The sequence below is a fragment of the Hemitrygon akajei genome, chromosome 5 (assembly GCF_048418815.1).
Source record: "Hemitrygon akajei chromosome 5, sHemAka1.3, whole genome shotgun sequence".
NCBI lineage: Eukaryota > Metazoa > Chordata > Chondrichthyes > Myliobatiformes > Dasyatidae > Hemitrygon > Hemitrygon akajei.
The window spans coordinates 65,795,553-65,818,664 of NC_133128.1; the positions used below are offsets into that span (position 1 = coordinate 65,795,553).

The following is a 23,112-nucleotide window of genomic DNA, read 5'->3' on the forward strand; positions in this document are numbered from 1 at the left end:
GGTGCTTCCCGTTCAAAGTTTACTTGCTCTCTGAATGTTTGCAAAGACAGTTGTGTAAAAGTGGAAAAAGGACAAAGTCTTGTGTTTCCAAAGCTTGCCTGATGAACCAAGCTGCTTGAAGCTTTGGGTTCAGGGACAACACAAAATCATTTGTGAAGCATAATTTGATCTTTGGCAACTGTGTCATGACTACAAGTGCACAACAGTTAATGAAAACACCAATATACAAGGCTTAAATATCCTACAAAGGAGCAACAACATCGTGACTTTATCCAGCCTTGCTTGTGCCTCTGCCCCTGCCATAACCTAGGGCCCAAGTGCAAATGAGAAAACTGGTTTGATGAGAAAGGTGCCTGACACCGTAACACAAAGGCTGGATGAAGGCAGGTATACTCCAATTAATAGTTATTCACTTACTATCACTACTTATGACACATCTGGTAGAAACCACTGTAGGTGCAGGGAGGCAATGTCATGAAACCAACAGAATCATACAGGAAACCAGGAGCAGTATTAGGTTTTGATTATTTCTGTGCTTTACTTTCAAAACCGAATAAGTAGAGCATTGCCTTACTCTAACTTGGATAAAAGCTCCCCCTCTCTGTTTCTGCAGATATACAAACTATCCCAGAGCAGAGGCCTACACAAAGCATAATTGTCCCACTTGATTGTTCGATAATTGAAAGCATTTGGAATGATTTGAACTAGACAGCAATTTTAGATCACTAGGGAAGGAAAATATTACATTTGTACCTGAATCCAATGATGGGGCATTCTTTACAAATATTGCACTTGGCCTGGTGTTTGGCTGTCTCAGCTGCTGCCACTCTGTGGAGTACTGGCATCCAGACCATCGACTGAGGCTCCAACCTCATCCAATCCAGGAACAAAGCTGCCTCAATCTCAGGCTTGTTATTGGCCTTGGGAGCAGAAGAGAAAGATATTCAGAGCAATTAAACAGCATGGAAAGTTATGCTTGCCCTGTAATTCACCTTTGTACTCTCTTAATTCATCAACAGATAAAAGTTTCCAAACAGCAATAATCAAATCATAAATTTCAACATCATTATCATCTAAAGTAATTAACATTTTGATTCTTTTCTTTCCGTGTATATTAATGTAGGGCACAGCGCAAAATGAGCAAACTTAGAGAAGTCGTTAACTCATAAACACAACTCCAATGGCTACTGAAAACATGAACTAAATGAATCAGATGCACTGATTTCTTTCAGAACTGAGCCAGTATCGAACAGTTTGCCAGAGAATACTATATTCATCAACATGATTCCCCATTGATGCATCTCCTGCATAGGGTCTACAACTGGGGGATGGAAAAGCTAAAGCTGGGCATGCTGACTGCTTTCCTGACATGAAAATTAGCACCACAGTGATGTTCACTTAATTTATGCATTATTCTAGGAATTGCATTGTGTGTTATACTGAAGGTAACGTACATTTCATTTAAAATAACTGGAAGAACAATCGGTCCTCAAATTGCATTCCTAATCTAAACAGGAACAATTTCATGAGCCACCTCCTAAGTGTTGAATCAACACCAATTTTATTCAACACCAAATCCTTGCGGGCAAATGAACCACATGGCGCAGGGAAATTAGGTAATGTGCTGCAGCATTAAACTGAGGACAGCAAATAGGTACCCCTGTTTAAATTGCTCCTTCTACTGAAGTCAGTATTATCTACTTGGAAATTTATTTGCCAATTTATATGCACAAGATGCATGTTTATTAATGCCTTTTCCCTCATTTTAAGTGCTCCTTTCATTAGCCACATCACTGTAAATTATAAAACTGCACATCTTATTCTTGAAGCTAAATTGTTTATGTAAATGATGAACATGGTTCCCAGTGCCAAATTATGTGACATAACACTTACCACCCTGTGCAGTTTTAACTCCTAACCTGCAATTAGTAGTCAACCTGCCAAATAATCTGTCCCTTGTCCTGAGCCCATGAGTTCTGAAACTGGTCATAAATCCTTCAGATGATGCTTTACTGCAGGCGTTTTGAGAATCCATATTTATTGAGACAGATCTTCCTATGAGATGCCAGCAGAAATGCTGAGGCACCCCAATATTTTGCAGATTTTGAGTTGTGCTTCAATTGTAACTTGTTCTACAGGGAATCGCTGAATAGCACCATGAAACTTCTGAAGCAGTCTGCAGATTTTGCGCTGCTCAGGCAGAAAAATCTGCCTGTAGAACGTTTATTTCAATTCAATCAAGTTAGCCAAAGTAACTTCAACTCTTTAAATAAGTGCTCTTTTAACTAAAAAAAATATTAAATTTATATTAAGAATCATCTTCCACCCCCACCCCTCAAAAAGGTCTTCAGTGATCTAAGGATTCATATTGAAGCTGTCAATGGCCATTAACAGCTGAAGAATCTGGGAAGAAGGGGTCACTCAGTGAGCAGAGCCAGCTAACTGCACCCAAACACCTGCTACACAGCACTCCAAGAAACCACTGTCCCAGCAGCAGACTGAATCATGACCCACTTGGGCAGAAACAGCAAGGGCAGAGAGAGAGCGACCTATGGGCAGTGGGGGACCTGCTCTTCGCATTGCCTGAACAGTCTCTTACTGCAGTTTCTGCCACTTCGGAAAAATAATTTATAGAGGAAAACCAACCATGAGCACCCTCTCTGAAATCCAAGGGAAAATTCCCATGCTTGGAATTCAAACCGAGAACAGGATGAAAACCTTGGACCAACTGTATGCTTTTTATTGTGGTCTAGATTCCTGAGGAATTATTTGAGCAGATTAGTAAAGGGATAATGAATCTGTGGGACCCCATCTGAAGAATTATCGACTCTTTAAACCATGCAGAGAGATCCATCTTATCAGTGCAGACTACAGATTACAAGTAACTCCAGACAAAAGCCAGAAACCCTGGTTCTATTTGTGCTTTTCTTTTCATGCACGAGTTCCATGGTCTTGGGAAAGGACTGGCCATTGAGCTGCTTCCAAACCAAATGCTAAATTTTTGGACATCTACCGCAAATAAAATACTAATTGGCATAATCATCAGAATTTTGAATTTCATCTATCCAGAGCCAGCCATCCCCTCCTCCAAAAGGAATCAATCATCTGAGTGGATGAATGAACCACTTTGGTGGTTCCTTGCCTGATGGAAGGGAAATATTATCCTGTTATATGGTAGGCCTATCGAACGATATGTAAACAAACTAAAGCCTGATTTATACTTCTGCGCTGAATCTACGCTGTAGGTACCGCTTACCCTACGCCATAGGGTGGCGTGCACCTCCCCAAAAAGTAACCCACGCGTCGCAGTGACTCAGACCGCAACAACTGTGATTGGGCCACTTGGTAGCATCGCATTTCCAGTAGCTTTTTCTCCGCCATGTCTGTAGGCTGTGCATACGACGCAAAATAAATGGTTGGAGACGATGAACCAAATTGTCAAATCTACCTGCCAACATTTGAAAATATTTGAAATGCATTTCCTTGTCCATGCCTCTCACGAAGAAACTCAGCACAGTGGCATAGAAACCCCAACACCAACTAGCGTTTTGGCTGTGAATTGCAGAGCGACACAGACACACCAACATACGCAGAAGTATAAATCAGGCTTACGGCGTAGCCCGTATGCAGAGGTATAAATCAGCTTTAAGCAAGGCACCTGTACATCCTTGGTACTAGTGATCTTTTGTCCTGGTTTCTTTATTGCATAATAGAAGACAACCATTCAGCCTACAACGGCCTCTGTCAGCCTCCAAGCAGAACAATCCCACAAGTCCCATTTTTCTCTAACCCTGCATCATATTCTCAGTCACATGCTCAGAAATTTTATTTTCTGATTTGTTCGACTGCTTATATACATTAAGGAGCATTTTACTTCAGCCACCTGGTCTACCTGCACATCATTGGGAAGTAGTAGAAAACATGAAACTCTGGCCCGTTGCTTGCTCTCTTGTCTTTGGGAACTATGAGAGAGCAGCACTAACTGCTTTGGCACCATCATACAATGACTTAAATGGAACAGTGTGAAGATATCAGTAATGTATTTGCCTTGAGCAAACCAACTATGAAGGTTTTCAGAAAAAAATTTATGCTCTCTCACCTGTTGCTTTTTCCATAAACAGCCACGGGGATTTAGAACTTAATGAATGCACTTGGTCAGTGAACACAATTTCATGGTAAATGCATTTTATATTTAAGAGGATTTAAATGAATTTTTTTTCTTTACATCATAATACATGTGATAAGAAGCTTATATTTTCCAGCATAGCTTGGACCTCCAAGAAGGTGCTGCAATTTGTATAATCCCCACCTACCCAAACCATTGACTTAGATACTGCAACCTTACAATATAACAGAAAACTGCCTTTTAATGCCCTCACAATAAAAAAGACACTCAATATATACTGTATATAGTACATAAATTATATATTGGAATACATAAACTGAATTTGCTACGGACGGGCCCTGACCATAGTAACATTTTAACAGTTGCTGGATAATTCGTCCAATTTGCCGCATCTGCAAACACATACACATCTTTTAGCAGGTTTTTCGCAATCCTGCCCAACTGATTTTTCTTTCCCACTCACTGTCCTATCTGACATCAGATCTGGGATTAGATCTTGTTACCTACAGGGCACTGGGAAGGTCAAACTAATGCCTTCCCGATGAAGCAATCAGGCAAGTTTTACAGAAACAGTTTGGAGAAAGAAATGGTTAGCATTTCATGTTGATGAAATGGAATTAGCATGGAACACTGAACTTCCAACATATTCAATTTTTTATTTCAGATTCAGAGCACTTTGAGAAATAAATACTTAAATTTTTGTTTTAAGAAGTATTTAACCCTGATTCAAAGGGCAAGGACTTAAAAGCTTTTGGTAAAGCTCCCTTCTCATTTGTATACTTTATTAACTGAAGTGGCAAGTCAAAACCAAGATTCTAAAGAGGGTGCTGCTCTGAAAGGACTTCGTGAAAAGTTCATCATTCTTTTCCTGACGTTTATGGTGGAAGGCATTGTTGGGTCATTGGGAACAGAACAAGTTAAAGGTAAATGTCATCCATGTTCTTTTGTTGAGAATGACCCTTCAGACTACACAAGCATGAGATGATCTAACAGCACAAACATTTGTTGCTGAGAGGTACAATAAACAACCACGTCTTTACACTGTACTCACAAAAGTACAGGTATATTTAGAGACCCAACATGACCTAATGTTCACAAAGTTGCTCACGTAAAAACACAGAAGTGACAGGATGTGGACATTTACACACACAGCAGACACAAGCCCCAGCCTGCAGACTGCCAAGAGGCACAAAGGAAGAAAAAGTTAAACTTTCAAGACCGTGTAATCCGTTAGTCTTGATAGACCATGGATTTGCACCTTGGAAAGTTTCCAGGGTGCAAGCCTGGGCAAAGTTTTTTTTAAAATGGAAGACTGGCAGTTGCCCAAGCTGCAAGTCTCCCCTCTCCACGTCACCAATGTTGTCCAAGGGAAGGGTATTAGGACCCATACAGCTTGGCACCGGTATTGTCGCAGAGCACTGTGTGGTTAAGTGCCTTGCTCAAGGACACACACGCAAGCCTCAGCCATGGCTCGAACTAGTGACCTTCAGATAACTAGACGAACAACTTAACCACTTGGCCACACGCCAACTTTCAAGACTAACTGGAGCAGGAAAAGGTACACTGCAGCACATTAACTTATCCCAATTTTCTTAGTGAAAGGTGTACACTTTAGACATTTAAAAAAAAATTATTGTATTCATGTTAGGTCATCCTGCTGTAAGAAAGATGCCTTCAAGCTGGGAAGTGCAGAGGAGATTTACAACGACAATACCAAGACTCAAGGGATTGGGATACAAGGTTGAGCAGAATGGGACTTCATTCCCTGAACTTTGGAGACTGAGGACTAACCTTATGGAGGTGTATAAAACCATAAGAGACATAGTTAGGGAGAAAAAACTCAGTCCTATTCCCAGACCTGCGGTGTCAAGAACAGGGGCAAAGGTTTAACATGTCAGGGGAAACTTTTTCCTCATAGGGGATGGTACGTATATGGAATGAGCTGCCAGAGGAAATGGTTACAGCAGCTACAGTAACAACATTTAAAAGACATTTGGACAGGTACTTGAACAGGAAGGTTCAGAGGAATATGGAGCAAATGTTGGCAAATGACACCAACTTAGACAGACTTGTTGGGTCAAAAAGGTCTGTTTCCATGTTTAGTGGCTGACTCCAAAATGAATTGCAAATGCACCAACAGAACATTAACTGTTCTGTTAATTTTCTCAGTGCATATGTGTTAAAGTAGCTCGGGAGTTACAGCATTGCTTTAAATTCAGAATGAAGATCAAGATCCTCTGATCACACAAGAATCTTTATTTTGTCCAGTTATTGGTCTTTATTACCACTTCTTTTGTGTATTGTAAAAATTTGTTATTTTATAACTTTCCTAAAACCATTTTACTGTCTTTGTGACTCTAAGGACTTGACTAAAATGCTTCTAACAAGAGCAGGAAAGGAATAAAGGTAACTCTTAGGAACTGCTGAAACTTCAAAATATGTGCAGACAAGAGAGGCACAGAAACTTGAGTGCATCTTAACTGAACACATCAATTATCATTCAAAACACAAGTAAAGCAACAGATCAAAAAGACACATGCCCTCTGCATGTCTCACCATTTAATAAAATTAAAAAACTGAAGCATACACACATGCAACATGCAAAAATGAGCAGAGAAATCCTCTGACATTGAAATCAATAGGCCTTTACTCATTTACTAATCAAAAAATCTATTGCTCTGAAATTCCTTGTAGCTCTTTGAGCAAGACAAATTTGCTGCCAGCAGCACAGTTCTAAGGTGGCTTTCCTGAATTAGAAAGATTTCTAACCCATCATTTGACAAACCTAGTTCATGCTTGTATTTATCAATCATTTGAACTCATTTAAATTTACTCCTCTTCACTTTTTCTAATCTTTATTCCTTCCATTTCTTATGCTTCAGGTCTGAATCATGATCCATAATCTCAAACCTTCCATTAGTTTTCCATGCAAACGTTAGCTGCTCTGTAGGGCATATTTTAATGTGAAAGCTTTATTAAGTTCTCACAGAAGCCAAAGGCACATGTATTATTAAGCCTCTGGGTTTAGTTGGCTGCATGGTTTGGAGGCTCAAGACAGACACGGTGACTAAGAGAAACCAGCATGAGCTAGGTGTTTTACCGACCTCTGAGACAGATAAGGGTGAAATATAACAATTATAACATCATATCATGATAATTACAAAACTTCTAAGTCCTCAGAAAACCTTTTTAAATGCCTATCTTCTACTTTTGTGCCAAAACCAAGGATTGAAGGGCACTGTGCATAGCTTGCAAATCCATCAATAACCTCAACCCCGCCAAAAAAAAGTCAATTGCCCCATGTACCGACTCAGAGTCTTTATTGGCTGCTGATCACCCGTTAAAAAGCTACACTGAAACTGAAGTGCAGGATTTTAATAGAATTTACTGCTGGCAAAGTTTGGGAACAGACTCAAATGGAGCACAGATGCTCGTACAGACAAGTTAGGACAAATTTTCTGCCTCTGTGCTGTAATTCTGCTGTAATTCCATGTAATTTATGCATTACATCTAAATTCATCAGTTCACTGAGGGAAAAAGAATCCTGGCAAAAACATCATAAACTTACAAACTGGAAGCAGCTGCGAACACTGGGTTCAATGTTGCTGCCTCCAAAGGATGCGACTTCTCCCAGCTGGCGTGGAATCTGAATTGCATCATGCAGTAGAAGCCCAAGCCTGCGCTGATCACAGAATCCAGTGGGACTCGCCACTTGCTTGAACAGATCTGTAAAGGAGTGGTGTTTATATTAAAAGATGAATAATTTCACTGAAAGGAAAGCTCCAAGACACTAACCTGCAGGAATGGAGCTTCAACGTGACAATATGTTATTCATTCCTCTCTACGGGCACTGAATTTACATTGCAGCTCAGCATCACTTGGATGCCTGGATACAGGTTTGAATCCAACTTCAATCCTGGGATGGTTTCTGGTTAAAGTAATTTTAGAAATTCCAATCAACTGAAACAACTGGAGAACTACCAATTGATTCTATTTCATTGATCTCAATGGAATGAAATAATATGCATTCATGACCTTTGACAATTCCAATAATATCTGATTTTGGAGACAAATCTGATGGTCAAATTCTTAAGGTGCCACAGACAGCTGATTTATAGCTAATAATGTGGCTGCACGACACGTATTTATTGGCCAGAACACCAGAGATAATCCCTGCACCTCCTCAAACATGCCAGGGTTCTTTTACATCTGCAAGAAAGGGACTTTGCTTATCATCAGGAGGTTGGCATTGTCAAAAATGCTACAATCACTCAGCACTGATACTTAATGACAAATAAGTTCACTGGAATAGAGGCACAATTGCTGATGATGAGATCTGCTGATATTAAAATGTACGAAGAATTAAATTATGTGCAGCCTCTCTTCATAGTATAGGCTTATTATTTTGCTAACGTTATTTTGTTGAACAGTCTGCCTGATATTGCTTCTCATGCACGTTATAGATGATACAGAAGACATTGGTTTTAGTGATTGCATTGAATAGATTATACTGCATTTGCTTCATTATAGTCTGTGTGGATGCCCCTTGTAATTTCATGCATGCTGAATTGCTACCTGCAGGGGTATCACAATATGCAGCATTGTTGCCCTCTGTGGTGTCATTGATCTGCACGACTACCCCAAGTGATCTCACCGTGCTGCACAGCTTCAACTAGAGGGGTTGGCAAAACGCTCCATCACTGATTCAAGCTATTTTCTGCAAAGCTGCAAATATTGTTTATACTGCATGCCAGCTAACAGTGGTGTCGCTATGTTATCTGCAGTGGTGTCAGTACACACTAGTCCGGCTTCTTGCATTTGTTTCAGTATTCATGTCTGTAAGGGTTTCATAAAATGTTTCAGCCTGTTTATAGTCTTCCTGCATACATACATAGTTCTGGGTAGCAGCTTATTTACTGCATACTTTTAGCCAGAAAGATGTCCTCAGTGGATATACCAGACCACAATGTACTAACACTTATTTATTGTACTTGAATCCTGAAATTTAGTCCTCACCCAAGCTTAATTGATCTTTAATGTCAGATTCAAGTATAACACCGGGTAGACACTTTTTCATGATTTTTGTGCAATCGATTTAGCATGAAACTCTTCAAGTTTACCTACTTGTGGAATGACTTTGTTTGCATATATTTTCCCATAACATTAAATATTACACACGATTGCAGTCAATAGAAAAAACACACTGTACGTGCTTGTAGTAGTTCAGAATCAGGTTCATTATCACTGATTTGTCCAGACCTTTATTCTTTAGTGACAGCAGTACAGTGCAAGACATAAAAATTACTACAAGTTACAAAAATAAAACTGTTCCTGACATGTTGAGTGAGAGTCCTTAGATTCTGTACCTCCTCCCGATGGCAATAACATGAAGAGGAAATGCTCCAGATGGTGTGAGTGTTTCATGATGGATGCTGCCAACTTGAGAAACCACCTCTTGAAGATGTATTTGATGGCAGGAAGGGTCGTGCCCATAATATAACTGAGTCCACAATCCCCATGAGATTACGTGCATTGGTGGCGCCATACCAGACTGATGCACTGAGGCAGAATGCTCCCCACTGTAAAACTTCAGAAATTCGTAAGTCATTATGTGTGGGAGGTCATGTTTGATGAATCTTTTGGGAGTTTTTTTTTGAAGAGATGACTAAGGGAATATTGTCCATATGGATTATGTTAAGGCCTTAAACAGGGTCTCGCAGGCAAGGCTGATCTGGAAGGCATGGGATTCAGAGTGAGGTTGATTCCGAATTGGCTCAATGATAGGATGCAGTGAGCGATGGTTGAAGATCAAAGCTCCAGCTAGAGATATGAGACTAGTGGGGTACCCCAGGGTTCAGTGATGGCACTCCATTATTATGTGGACATGAATATACTGTACATGGAATGATCAGCAAGTTTGTTGATGATACCAAATTAGGGATGTAAATGGGGGGGGGGGGGGGGGGTTTCTTCTTTTTCTTTGTTACTGCATATGTTAATCAAAATGGCTTCTTTGCTTTGTTAGAAGTAGGAATACTTCTTTGTTGCGAGAGAGTGCTGGAAGCTTGTTTGGGTTAAAATTTACTGATAATGAGAATTGTATTCCTTTGTAAACCAATTGGGATTAATGTCATTCTTTCTTCTGAGTCTGTAAGCTATTGTTGGCGGGCTTTTGGGGAGATCGGCGCGAGGGGGCGAGACAGAGAGGACGCGATGCTGTGAACTGGGCGAGGAACGGATCCCAAGCGGGGGTCCAAGGCCAGGAGGTACACCGAGGAGAGGAGACGAAGATAGATGTGCTTGGTTGACCACTTCGGGTGGTCCTGAGCTGCGAGTCGAGGAGTTCGGAGGGGATCGAATGGTGGCCAGAAGACTGCAGTAATTGAGCTCCAACAGTTGTGCACTAAGTGGTTTGGACTTCGATAAGTTTGGCGCCTTTTCTTTATTTTCTTTTCCTTCATATATACTGTATGGTTATTAATCAGTTATAGTAATCTTTATAAATTGTAATCATTTAATTGCATATGGTGTCCTGTTTGTTCTTTGGCGAGGCGGGGACATCACACAGCATCCACACAAGCTGATTACCCAGTTTGGCGGGGCCGAAGGCTGCTCCCCCTAGACGAGAATGAGCTGAGCGAGCCTGAGGCGACCCGGGGCGTTACAGGGACATTGTTGACAGTGAAGCAGGTCACAATGAATGACAAACAGACCTTGATTGGTTAGGGAGATAGGATGAGCAACAGCAAATAGTTTTCTGCTCAGATAAATGTGAAGTGATGCATTTCAGACATCAAAATGAAGCTGGTACTGATTCAGTGAATGACAAGGCACTGATGGAACAAGTTCATAGTTCGCTGAAAGTTGACAAGGCTGATGAAGGCATTTAGCAGTCAAGGCATCAAATTTAGGAGTAGGGATAACGTGCACAAGCCATTAGTGAGGCTGCACTCAAGTGCTATAAACACAAGAAATTCTGCAGATGCTGGAAATCCCGAGCAACACAACCACACAGGGGTTCCCAACCGTTTTTATGCCATGGAGCCCTGCCATGGACCAAGGGGTCAGCGGACCCCAGGTTGGGAACCCGAGGAACTCAGCATCATGTGGCTGCCTGACCTGCAGAGTTCCTCCAGCACTTGGACCACGTACAGTTCTAGTCACCCTGTTATAAGAAAGACAGCAGCACGCTGAAGAGGATGCAGAGGAAACTTACAAGAATGCTTTTATCGGCTAGAGGGCTTGATTTAGAGTGAGAAGTTAGCTACACTGGATCTCTATTCCCTGGAGCATAAGGAGGGGTCACTTCACAGGAGTTTATAAAATCTAGGCGGTATGTATTAGTTGGAAGCTCGTAGTCATTTCCCCAGGGTTTAGGGGTCCGAAACAAGAAGCACAGATGCAAGATGGAAGCTATTTAAGAGCCCTGATAGGTAACTTTGTCACACAGAAGGGAATGAGTACCTGGGATTAACTGCCAGAGGAAGTGGTCGAGGTGGGTACAACTGCAACTTCTAAGAGGCATTTAGGTAGGTACCTGGAGAGGTATGGGCCAAAGGTGGGCAACTGGGATTAGCAAGGAGAATGGTAGTCAGTGTGGAGCAGTTGGGGTGAAAAAGGCATGTTTCCATGCTGTAGTTCTCTACGACATACTAAATCTCCACAAAATCCTACAGAATTAGAGCTCCTGATGTGCCTTCTTCATGACTGACTGCATGAATGTGTCGGGCCCAAATAGACCCTCTGAGATGCTGACCCTCAGCAACTTGAAGCTGCTCACCCCTTTCACCACAGACCGCTCAATGAGGTTTCAAAACAAGCTCCGCTTTTCTTTGCTGCAGCTCCATGATTGCAGACATTGCCCACAGCTGGACAATCACAACGGATAAAGTGAAATGAAATAAACCTAAAACAAACTCATTCATTGTATAATCAAACTCTATGTTTAACGGATTACTCTGAAAGAATAGTTTATACCCCGACAGGTTTTGTACTCTGCTCAAATCTTTTCTTGAACAATACAAAGCATGGTAAAAATCCCAATGTGTTCAGATATTGCTTACAGATATAAAAAAAAATTGGGACCTGAAGGAGTGCTATGCATAATGCAGTGTTTTATTTCTGAACCACTACTTTACCTTCCCCAAGCTAGATTTGGGAGGAGTTGAGGCTCAAGTCAGAACAGTGGCAAAATGTGTCTGCTGAAATTGGTGAAACCTATCAATTCTGTAGGTCAGTGCCAGAAAACTCAAGAGTCACATCTGTCCCAAAGAACACTCCATCAAATACCCACAGCTAGATAAATAGATCCAGCTGTGTGGCTGTACAGAAAATCTTTGTTCATATTTTCCTCAGAAACGTGGGTAGTTAAACAGGCATATCCTGTGCATGAACAAATACTCCCAAATGATGCTCCCAGTTGTGTTGTCAGGATATCGGTAGATCCCTCAAAGTTGCACAGGGAACTGTCATCTGTTCCACACACAATTGTTAGCACTTCTCATGAAAATGCAGCTGTTGTGACATTCGATTTGAAAAGGAGAACCACTTTCACAGAAACAATGTTTGGAGAGGGGGAGAAGTAGAAAAATCAGTACTTCCTCCACAATTAAACCATAGCACACTAGGGTGCTATGTGCAAACAGATCAATTGTCAGAACATAAAACAAGGTTTCCCTGCCAAATATTTGCTTCCCGATCAACATTTTTAAGAATTCAGAACTACTAATGCTCCCTTTTCCACAGAAATTCTTGCATTTTATGAAAACCATATAATGTCAGCAAGACCAAGGAGCTGATTATTGACTTCAGGAGGAAGAAATCAAAGGTCCACCAGGGGTTCAAATGTGGAGGTGATCAGCAACTTTAAATTCCTCGGTGTTATTATTTTGGAGGCCCTGTCCTGGGCCAGCATGCAAGTTCAATTATGAAGAAAACACTGCAGCACCTCTTCTTCCTTAGGGAGTTCACAAAGATTTGGCATGATACCCAATTCTTTGATAACCTTCTATAGATGCGTCATGGAGAGTATATATTGACAGGCTGCATCATGGCCTGGCATCAAAGCACCAATGCCCTTAAATGTAAAGTCCTACAAAAAGTAGCAGATACTTTTTGTCCATCGAATGGAAGGTAAAGCCCTCCCCACCTTTGAGCGCATCTACATGAAACACTGTTGCAGGAAAGCAGCCTCCATCATCAGGGACCTCCACCAACCAGGTCATGCTCTCTTCTCATTGCTACCATCAGGAAGATGCTACAGGAGCCTCAAGACTTAAACCAGTAGATTCAGGAACCATTATTACCCCTCAACCATCAGGCTGTTGAACCACAGGGGAAAACTTCACTCAACTGCATGGAAATGTCCCCTCGACCTATGGACTCAGTTTCAGGGACTCTTCATCTCATGTTCTCAATATTAATAATTTATTATTATTACTTTCGTTTTGTACTTGCAGAGTTTGTTGTCTATTGCGTACTTGTTGAATGCCCAAGTTGGGACAGCATTTCACTGATTCGATTATGGATTTATTGAGTATGCCCACAAGAAAATAAATCTCAGGGTTGTATATGGTGACATACATGCTCTTTGATGCTAAGTTTACTTTGAATATTGTGTTGTGTGCTGACAGCGAGGAAACATGAAGAACACCAGTGCTGCTCATACATTGGAGACGCAATAACTGCTTGCGGTGATTTTAATCCCAAGCTATTACATAGTGCGTTAGGCAGAACAAACAGGATTTGTGTATTCTTCTTGAGGATGTAACCAGGAATCTTCAAGTGTACTATTTTCAATCTGTGGCTTATTGTGGAAGTTGTGCTTGTGAGTTAATGAGGCATGTCAACTCCAAATGTATTAACTGCTCTACTTTCTTTTAAGTTAGTTACAAAAAAAAACAAGAACTTGTCATTCCCATACTTGCCTTGTATAAAGCTACCAGAAAAATCCTATTAAAAAGTGAAGAGATCTGCATTATGAAATCAAAGATATTAGGAAACTGTCTGCATTTAAAGCAGATCATGAAAACAAAGACGAATTGAGAGCCATACTTCCCTCTACTAGAACTGACTCGATCAGCAAAGCTCATTATTACTTCAGTGAATTCAATAAAAGGGAAATAAACACAAGCCTTTGATGAATTTCAAGACAAACTTACAACGATATTTATCCTCCAGGTGTGCTTTGCACAAAGACATGATTCCGCTTTTAAAGGACAGGACACGAATCTTCCCTGTTCGACCACTAGAGAGAGAAAAATTAAACTTAGCAGTGGTACGTTCTCAATGGATTCAACCATGAGTTAAAAATAAAACTATTTTCTGTATGTTATAAAACGTACTGCCTTATGGCACAAGTCAGTTTGAAATACTGGAACCACGCCACCGAGGCAAATATCAAATACTATAACCAGAAAACACGGAATTCAGTGAGTATTGTGAAAGTAAGGATGCTGACTGCCACTTGCCACATATCCTTTGCAGTTCAAACAAATCTGGATGATACACATTTTGCTGTAAAAAAAGAGTACACTTTGGTTGTTCAATGATGCTGCAGCTAAAGGTTGTCATTGTCAAATATTCAGAGTAATCTGTGTAAACTGGTAGATAATGATGCATTTCTGGAGCACAAGCAATAAGCACTGCCAACTATTTTCTGCTCTCTGTATTCAATGAAATGGCAGGCCCAGGGTAACGGCACATTAGTCAGAAACGAATGACAGGCTGGTTGTTTCAGTTTTGTAAACTGCAACCCATGCAAGATTCAAAAAGACCCATTATCTGCATGAAAAAGTGCTTGAAAATCTTTAGCTACTGTAGCAACAAACAACTGGAGAAATAAGTTTTCTCTGTTACAATGGCAGCCACACAGGTAACCCAATTGTTTTTTTAAAAAAATGCAATTTAGATGCTCATACTGAAGGTTTAAAATGAGTACCGTAGATTCCGGACTACAGAGCGCACCTGATTAAAAGCCGCTGGCTCTAATTTTAGAAATAAAATCAATTTTTTAATTGTAAAGGCCGCACCGGATTTTAGGCCGCACCGCTACTTTTAAATATACATACGTATCGGTAACACAAATTACGTTGCATATACTTTTTTACTGAACAGCACGAACAACATTCCAATATCTCCTAGCGACTGGTAAAAATATATATACTGCGAGCCTTTAACTTAAAAGCAGCGTTTTCGCTCGGGTCTAATCGGGTCTGACGCGCTTGCGTAACGCGATCGGGTCTAATCGGGTCTGACGCGCTTGCATAACGCGATCGGGTCTAATCGGGTCTGACGCGCTTGCATAACGCGATCGGGTCTAATGCGCTTGCGTAACGCGATCGGGTCTAATCGGGTCTGACGCGCTTGCGTAACGCGATCGGGTCTAATCGGGTCTGACGCGCTCGGGTCTTGCTTTTCTTCGAGTATTTTCCATGTTGATGAGGGTGAGTACAAATGACTGATTTACAATAATTTAATTGTGAAAGTGCGCTTGATTTATCGTACAATTTCATTGGACCTCTGTGAACTACTCATCAATTTTATTGGTCTACTGTTACGAGGCAAAATGTTTACGAGGCGGCATGAAAAAAAACCATGTATTAGCCGCTTCGGATTAAAGGCCGCAGAGTTCAAAGCTGTTCAAAATGTGGGAAAAAAGTAGCGGCTTATAATCCGGAATCTACGGTAAGTAAAACAAGTCTTGCATCTTCTTTTCATGTTACTAGTGTTCTTTTTAGTTAATACAACGTGATGATGGGGAAGGGGAGGTGAAGACGATGAAGGAGTTGCTGGTGACTTCATTGAACAGGTGAGATACAAAAGGAATCAAAGAAGTTGTTGAATTGTCCCTCCTGTCAACATTATTTTGAAGAGTAAAACCAAGCAGATCTAAAAACCAAACATAAGAAAATCTGCAGAGGCTGGACCTAAAAACCAGCTGTGCATCTGACCCTGCTCAGTATATGGACTTGATAAAATTACTGCCTATGGGCAAACTACCAATGCCATTCAATACAAGGTCAAAATCAAAATTATAATCTGTGGGTTTAATTTTACATTCTGTCAAGTACATATTTAAATATCAGCTGAGATCGCTACAACTATCTTCTGAAAATACATGAAGTGTTTTTGTGGCATACTGCTGAACTCCAGCATGGTCCAAGTTCAATTTTTTGACAGCTCTGCATTCAGAAGAGATGACATTAACATGGCATGACTGCTGAATGCAAAGGAAAACAAGTATCTGGCAATAGGCACAGGATCATAGTCATCCAGCATAGATATTGTTTTTTGGCTCATCGCTCCCACGCTGACCTCTTTTGCCCATCCACGTTTTGTGGATGCATGAAGTCAAATCAGAACTGGACCACATGAAAGATCTCCCATGGTGGAGTAGGCTTTACCACTGCTGTTGAAGTTAATAACAATGCACCCTTTTCCAAGTGAATTAGCAATACATGTGACAAATAAAACTAATCTCTAATCTCTCTTTAAAAACCAGCGCCCAGAACTGTTGGTGAACTAAAGAGTAGAAATTAGGTTAAATTACTATATGAAAAAATGTTCACTTGAATTTGATCTTTTATTCAACAACTGGTTTTGAAATTAATTCACAATGGACCCCAGAAAATTCTTCAGGCCACATATTTTCCAGGGAAGTCAGCTCTCAAGCAAGGTGCCTCAGTACCTTTACTGTGCTCAACTACAGGAGGGTGCAATAAAGGAGTATGGAATGAAAAGCATCTGCACATTGGAGATAAACCTGAATTTATAACTGTGTGGGCATTGCCAGTATCTCAGCCAAGCATATAATGTACTGACAACATTTATTGGTTTCTCACTCCCTTAAAATGCAGTGTCTCCATTATGCACACTTTCAGGGCAAGCAATCAATTCCTGCAATGGATACAGCCACACAACTTTGTAATTTATACAGAAATTGAAAACCAAAGTCCCAATGTTCCCTCCTTTAGTATTCCAATTCCTGCTTAAAGGAGCAAGGCCACTGCCAAACATTAACTTTTATTGCTGGGCCTTTCAGCTGATAAGTGGAACACATTGCTGATGCGAAAGGTTAAAACCCTAACTTCTCTCGGGCGTTGAACCCCTCAGTTCCTTCGGGTCTTGAAAACAAACCACAGAGGTGCTTTTTGGTATCATGAACCAACGAGCAACAGAAAATTAAATTACGCCCACCAATAAACATAATCCACTGAGCAGCATTTAGATTTTAATATAATCAAATATGTGACGATCTGTGGATCTCTGAACAATCCTTGTCATTAGTGATGTGATTCTAAGAGACTTCAGTTACCCTGTGCCCATACCTATAACCTTGCCTTTAACACAGTGAATTCACATCTTTCAGCGTCTCAATAACCTGATGCAACTAAACAAGGTTTATGTTTAGAAAGAAAATGAAGCAATCAGGCCTACCCTAAGTTATTGGATGGAACTGCCCAAAATAAACCTCCTGAATGCCAAATCCTTTTGTGGGATTGCTCTTTTCAGACTACGTTTATCATGGTTCTTATACTTTCATTCTTATTTTCCTCCTGACTGACCAGCCAACATAAAGCAAGAGCAACTGACCACTGACTCTCATCATGGGTTGCTAGGAATTATTGTACAGATGTGAAGGGAGAAAAGGCATCCATTAGGTCCACTCTACCCAAACTCCGCATTCCAACAGCCTCTGCTGCAATTTAACAGCACTCCAGATTTTGGACTCCAAGTGTAACCTACTTTATTCCACTGAATATCTGCATAATAAATGAGCAGTACCAATCCCCAGCATGCATGCTGCTGCTGCTGCAAGGCACAACTTCTTTCATGACAACTGCTTTTTTCATGCAAATGTTGTTTGTGAGGGACACAGTAGAAATTCGCCCTCTTTCCTTTGCACTAAGGATGTACATGTTAAAACCATTTCCTGCATTTTGCTTCCACCGGTCAATGGATCATAACCTCAGTAAGCAAAGGCTAAAACAGATGAATTTCAACCCTATTATGTGTGAATGCCAAATATATCACTACAACCACAATGCAAATAAAGTATTTGCCAATCTATCCCAAAGTCAACATCCTTTGGCTTAATTCTTTTGACAGCAGCTTCCAGGTAGTCTAAGCAATTTTAAAAAGGAAAACTCTGACCATTTGGAAGCTTAATGATAACAATGCATCTTTAAAAGCTTAACATTGACTATATATTGACTTGGGCATTTTTTAAAAAATAAAGTCAGATTCACATGGCTCATCATGAGGACGGAAGACACAATTTAGTGAAGGAACCAAATCACAGAAAGCGTAAAAACATACAGCTATCACTGCAGTGAGCATATAGCACACATGACAGGATGGATAACATCCCTCCCCCAACATAACTTTGACGCCTCACAACACTTTCCTTTTGCATTATTGATGTTTGAGCCACCTACTGTTCAATGCAATACTTACGTGTCATAGACATTGAGGAGCCAGTTAAGACACATGTCTACACAAAGAGGCACATTAACAAGGTTACTGTGTTCCTGCTCCAAACGATCATAGATTGAAGTCAAGCAGTTAATTATCTCCAGAATATCCATTAGTTGGTCATTTTGCTTCAGATTGTGCTGGTCAAATGCCTCGCAAGCACTTGGCAGGGTAAGAAGATCCACTGTAGAGAAATGGACAAAAAAAAAATTAGACTGGAATTTGTTTTTGTTTAAAAATGTTGTTTTTGATAGCATTCCCAAACTGCAAACTCAGTAGGTGGCATCACATTTATGCAAATTCAACTAAATGCCTTGTAACACAATATGAGCCAGTATCAAATACTCGGCATGATTATATTCAAACCTGCCAACTCGCAATAATGGGGGAACAGAAGGATCTGAATACAAGTTTTTTTTGAATAAACTGCAATACAGATCCAGACTAACATTCAGAAACAAGATGCAAAGGTGATGAATAATCACAGTGAATCTTCCTTTATTTCCAGACTATGCAAATCAGTTAAAATATCACAAAGTATCTCCATTTCATTGGCTGACCTTGGGCATCAATTCCGTTTTGTAAATTCTGAAGTGGCTAATGATGTTATGTAGTCACCAGACGGGACAGGTGTGGTGCAGTTTGTGAGGCAGTCTACTCCTTTTGCAGGGGACACAGGACTCCTGTGTGCTCCAGATGTAAGGCCTCGGGGTTCTCAATACCACTTCAAGCACTACTTATGCATTCTGAACAAGGACTGGCCAGTGAGGATGGTGCGATTCTTCGTGAAGCTTTGAGAACATCCTCGAATCATCTTCTCTATCCAGCAGGTGGTCTACTCCAGGGAACAAATGTGTTTCAGAAGTCTGATTATGGGTGCCCTGACCGTAGGGATGTTGGCCTGGTAGAGGGCACCAACCTGTACTCATTCTTCTTGTGAATTTGTTGTAATTTGTGAAGAGTATTGCTGGTATTTTTGCAGTACCTTGATACACCTGCTACAAATAACCCAGTGGTCTATCAGCAATGTCTGCCTTGACCAAAAAAATGGCACCTGAGATACAGTGGACTACATGAATGCCAGACAACTGCAAGGCTGAAAAGCTGGCAGAGGGCAGTAATAAAAGTTCTTGGATCATTGGGGTCTCTTCCGAAGTGGAAGCAACCTGCACAGGATGGACGGGTTGTAATTGAATTGGATGGGGGCCCATATTCTAGCAGGGAAATTCACTTCTGCTACCAGGGAGGGTTTAATCTAGATTGCCAATGGAGTGGGACTCAAGAGAAAAGTCAGTGAGAAGATTGAGGTATGTGCAGCAATCACAGTATGTTAACCTACCTAACAGGATGAGCATGTTTACAGTACCAGGGTAGCTAGGACCATTGTTTTATAGTTATTTCAAGGAGCATGACAGCTAAGGCAGACAAACTGAGGGTGTGGGATACTTTGGCCTTAACAGAAATATGGCTGAGAAAAAGAGCAGGACCTGGCAAATGAATGTTGCAAGGCACTGACGCTTTAGGCGTGACACAAGAATAGATAAGAGTGGAGTTGGGTACTACTTTTTTTTGATAAGCAAGGACATAACAGCAGTGTTTAGAGGGGATATTCTTGAGGAATTATCTTACGATACCACGTGGGGAGAAATTAGAAATAAGCGGATGGCCACCTTGGTAGGGCTACATTATAAACTCCCAATAGGCAACAAGAACTTGAGCATGTGTCAAGAAATTACACGTATCTGCAAGAATGGTGGGATAGTGGAGTGCTTATGGGAGATTTCAATTCTCCTGCTATTGACCGACTACCTAGAGTGCAAAGGGTCTGGATGGGGTGGAACGAATACAGTGCATCTAAAATAGATTCCTATTCAGGAAGGAGCAATGCAGGACCCCTTAAGGAACGAGGCAAGCCAAGTAACTGAAGTGGCAGTTAGGGAGCACAATTCTAACAGTTTTTAAATATTTATGGATAAAGATAGAACAGGGCCACCTTTGAAAATATTAGGCTGGAACTAGCTAGAGTCAACTGGGTGACTACTTAAGGGCAAAGGAAAGTAGAAGGCTTTTAAAAAGCTCATAACAAAAGTCCAAAGGCAGTATATTCTAGTTAAGGTGGAGGGTCGACATTCCTGATTTGGTGAACGCTGGCTGATGAGAGATAAGAGGCTCAGGTCAGGAAAAAGGAAGCATACATTGCTTTTAAGCAGCTGTGTACAATGAATCCCTCAATGGATACAAGTCATTTAAAAAGTATAAAAAAGCTTACGAAGGAAATCTGAAGGGGGGTGGGAAGAACAGAGCAAGGGTATGAGACGGATTTGACAAGCAGGATTAAAGATAATCTTGAAAGGTCAACTATATTAAAAGTAAAAAGAATAACTAGAGAGAGAGGAAGTCCTCTTAAAGACCATCAGGACCATCTATATGTGGAGGAGGTGGTCAATGAGGACAATGTTATGGACGCCAAAAAGCTTTGTGTTGGAACATATGCATATCATGAGGGACGAGGTACCTACAGCCTTGAAGTGCAATCAAATGAGCAAATCCCCAGACTTTAATTGGAGGCTAGGGTTGAAATTGTGAGGCCGCTGTAGAGAAATAGGACTTGTCATTAGCCACTGATGAAGTTCCAGAAGACTGAAGAGTGGCTCATGACGTTATTCAAGGGTAACAGGAAAAGCTGGGGAACAACAGGTCAGTGAGCCTGGCTTCAGTTGTTGGGAAGCTACTGGAGGGAGTTCTGAAGGACAAGATTCAGCATCACTTGGATCGTCAAGGCCTCATCATGAACTGACAGCACAGTTTTGTGTACAAGTCATGTCCATCAAATCTTTTGGAGTTTTCCCCAAAGAGGTAGCTAAGGGGATAGATGAAGGTAGAACAGTGGGTGTTGGCTGTAGGGACTGTAGCAAGGCCTTTGACAAAGTCCCTGATGACAGCCTGATCTGTAAAATTAGGCTTAAATTAAGTCATGTGGGATTCAGAGGGAGCCGTTGAGGGGAATTCTGAATTAGCTTGATGATGGGATGCAAAGGGTGATGGTTGAAGACTAAATCTTCAACAGGAGGCTTGGGATTACTGGGGTGCCCCTGGGGTCTATTATGAATTATGTAAATTATTTGGACGGCAATTAAATGATTAGCAAGTTTGCTGATGATACTAAATTAGAACTTAAAGCAGGTTACAATGATGTGCAAAGATGTCTTCATCAGTTATGGAGACAATCTGTGGAATAACAAATAGTGTAGCGAAGTGATGCATTACAGACATTCAAACCAGGGTAAGCTGAACACAGTGAATGGCAGGTCACTGATACGTGTTGTGAAACAGAGGGAGTACAAGTGCACAGTTGACTGAAAATGGTTGCACATATAAACATGATGGGGAAGAATACGTTTAGCTTGGTGGCCTTTACGAATCAGGGCAGAGTTGAGGAGCAGGGCAATATGTTGCAGTTACCCAAATTTCTGCTGAAGCCATATTTGGTGTTGTGTCTACGTTGTCCTATGCTTTCGTCAATGAATTGATATTTTGGAGCTCATCTCCAAGTCTGCATAAACCATCTGGAATGAACACTAAGTTTTCTAACTTCAGGTAAACTGCTTCCTTAATGATGTCATCATCGTGGATTTTTTGTCCCTTTGTCACCCCACTTCTTTAATGCCGATAACAGTTACAACATGCATCAATTACCAAGTCTGTCATAACCAAATCTCCATACAGTTTTTTGTCTTGTACTTCAGTCCTCCTGAGTTCTGCTTTGACAACTATAAACCCTCCACTCTCCCAGTTCCAACAAAGGGTTGCTGACTGAAATGTTAAATGGTTTCACATCGCAGATACAAGTTGACTGGCTAAGCTTTTCCAGCATTTCTCTTTTCCTTTCAGACTCCTATCTTCAATTTTGTTTTTGATCTATTGCATCTGATTAAAGAAATAGTGGAAGCAAATCCAATTGTTAAATAGGTTAAAGGGTAGAAAATGTGCCCATTGTGAAAAATGAATGAATAACTCTTTCACGTTCCCAGTCCGATATTAGCTGGAATGGCTCAATTTAGTGCTTCACCATTCTACAATCTTATGATCTGCTCAGCAAATGCAGAATCTAGACAATCCTTGAGAGGAAAAGACCTATCTACCAAAGTTGTCGTCTGCAATAAACCCTGCCTCAAAGGCAGAGGCTCATCAAATATTTCTTTGTGACGCACAATGGCACACAGATTAGTGACGGATCTATCAGTATATTTTGTAAAGTAAAAACAAAACCTTGCAATGGTTGCATACAGGAAAATAATAAAACTCAGACTAGCAAAGAAACAACACATGCAATTCAGGCCCGTAAGGAAGAAAATAAAAGATGCTGCCATTTATTTGTATAGAGTAGCAGTGACCATGAGGCAATGGCACAGAAAATTTCAGGACGATGGCAGATGAACCGTGATTGGTGGTAGAGGCTAGAGCAGTGGTTCCCAACCTTTTTTTGGCCATGCCCCATCTAATCACCTCTA

General features: G+C 40.9%; 1 protein-coding gene across 15 annotated transcripts in view; it reads right to left on the minus strand.

Moving 5' to 3' along the window:
• Positions 1 to 23,112, minus strand: part of dmd (dystrophin) — a 1,932,045-nt gene that overhangs the window by 73,259 nt on the left and 1,835,674 nt on the right. For all 15 annotated transcript variants that reach the window (XM_073045659.1, XM_073045653.1, XM_073045656.1 and 12 more), the window contains 4 exons: positions 18,584 to 18,785; positions 14,287 to 14,372; positions 7,695 to 7,852; positions 754 to 920 (listed from right to left, as the gene is read on the minus strand). In XM_073045659.1, the coding sequence (XP_072901760.1) occupies positions 754 to 920; positions 7,695 to 7,852; positions 14,287 to 14,372; positions 18,584 to 18,785 (613 nt within the window). The remainder of the gene's footprint in view (positions 1 to 753; positions 921 to 7,694; positions 7,853 to 14,286; positions 14,373 to 18,583; positions 18,786 to 23,112) is intronic.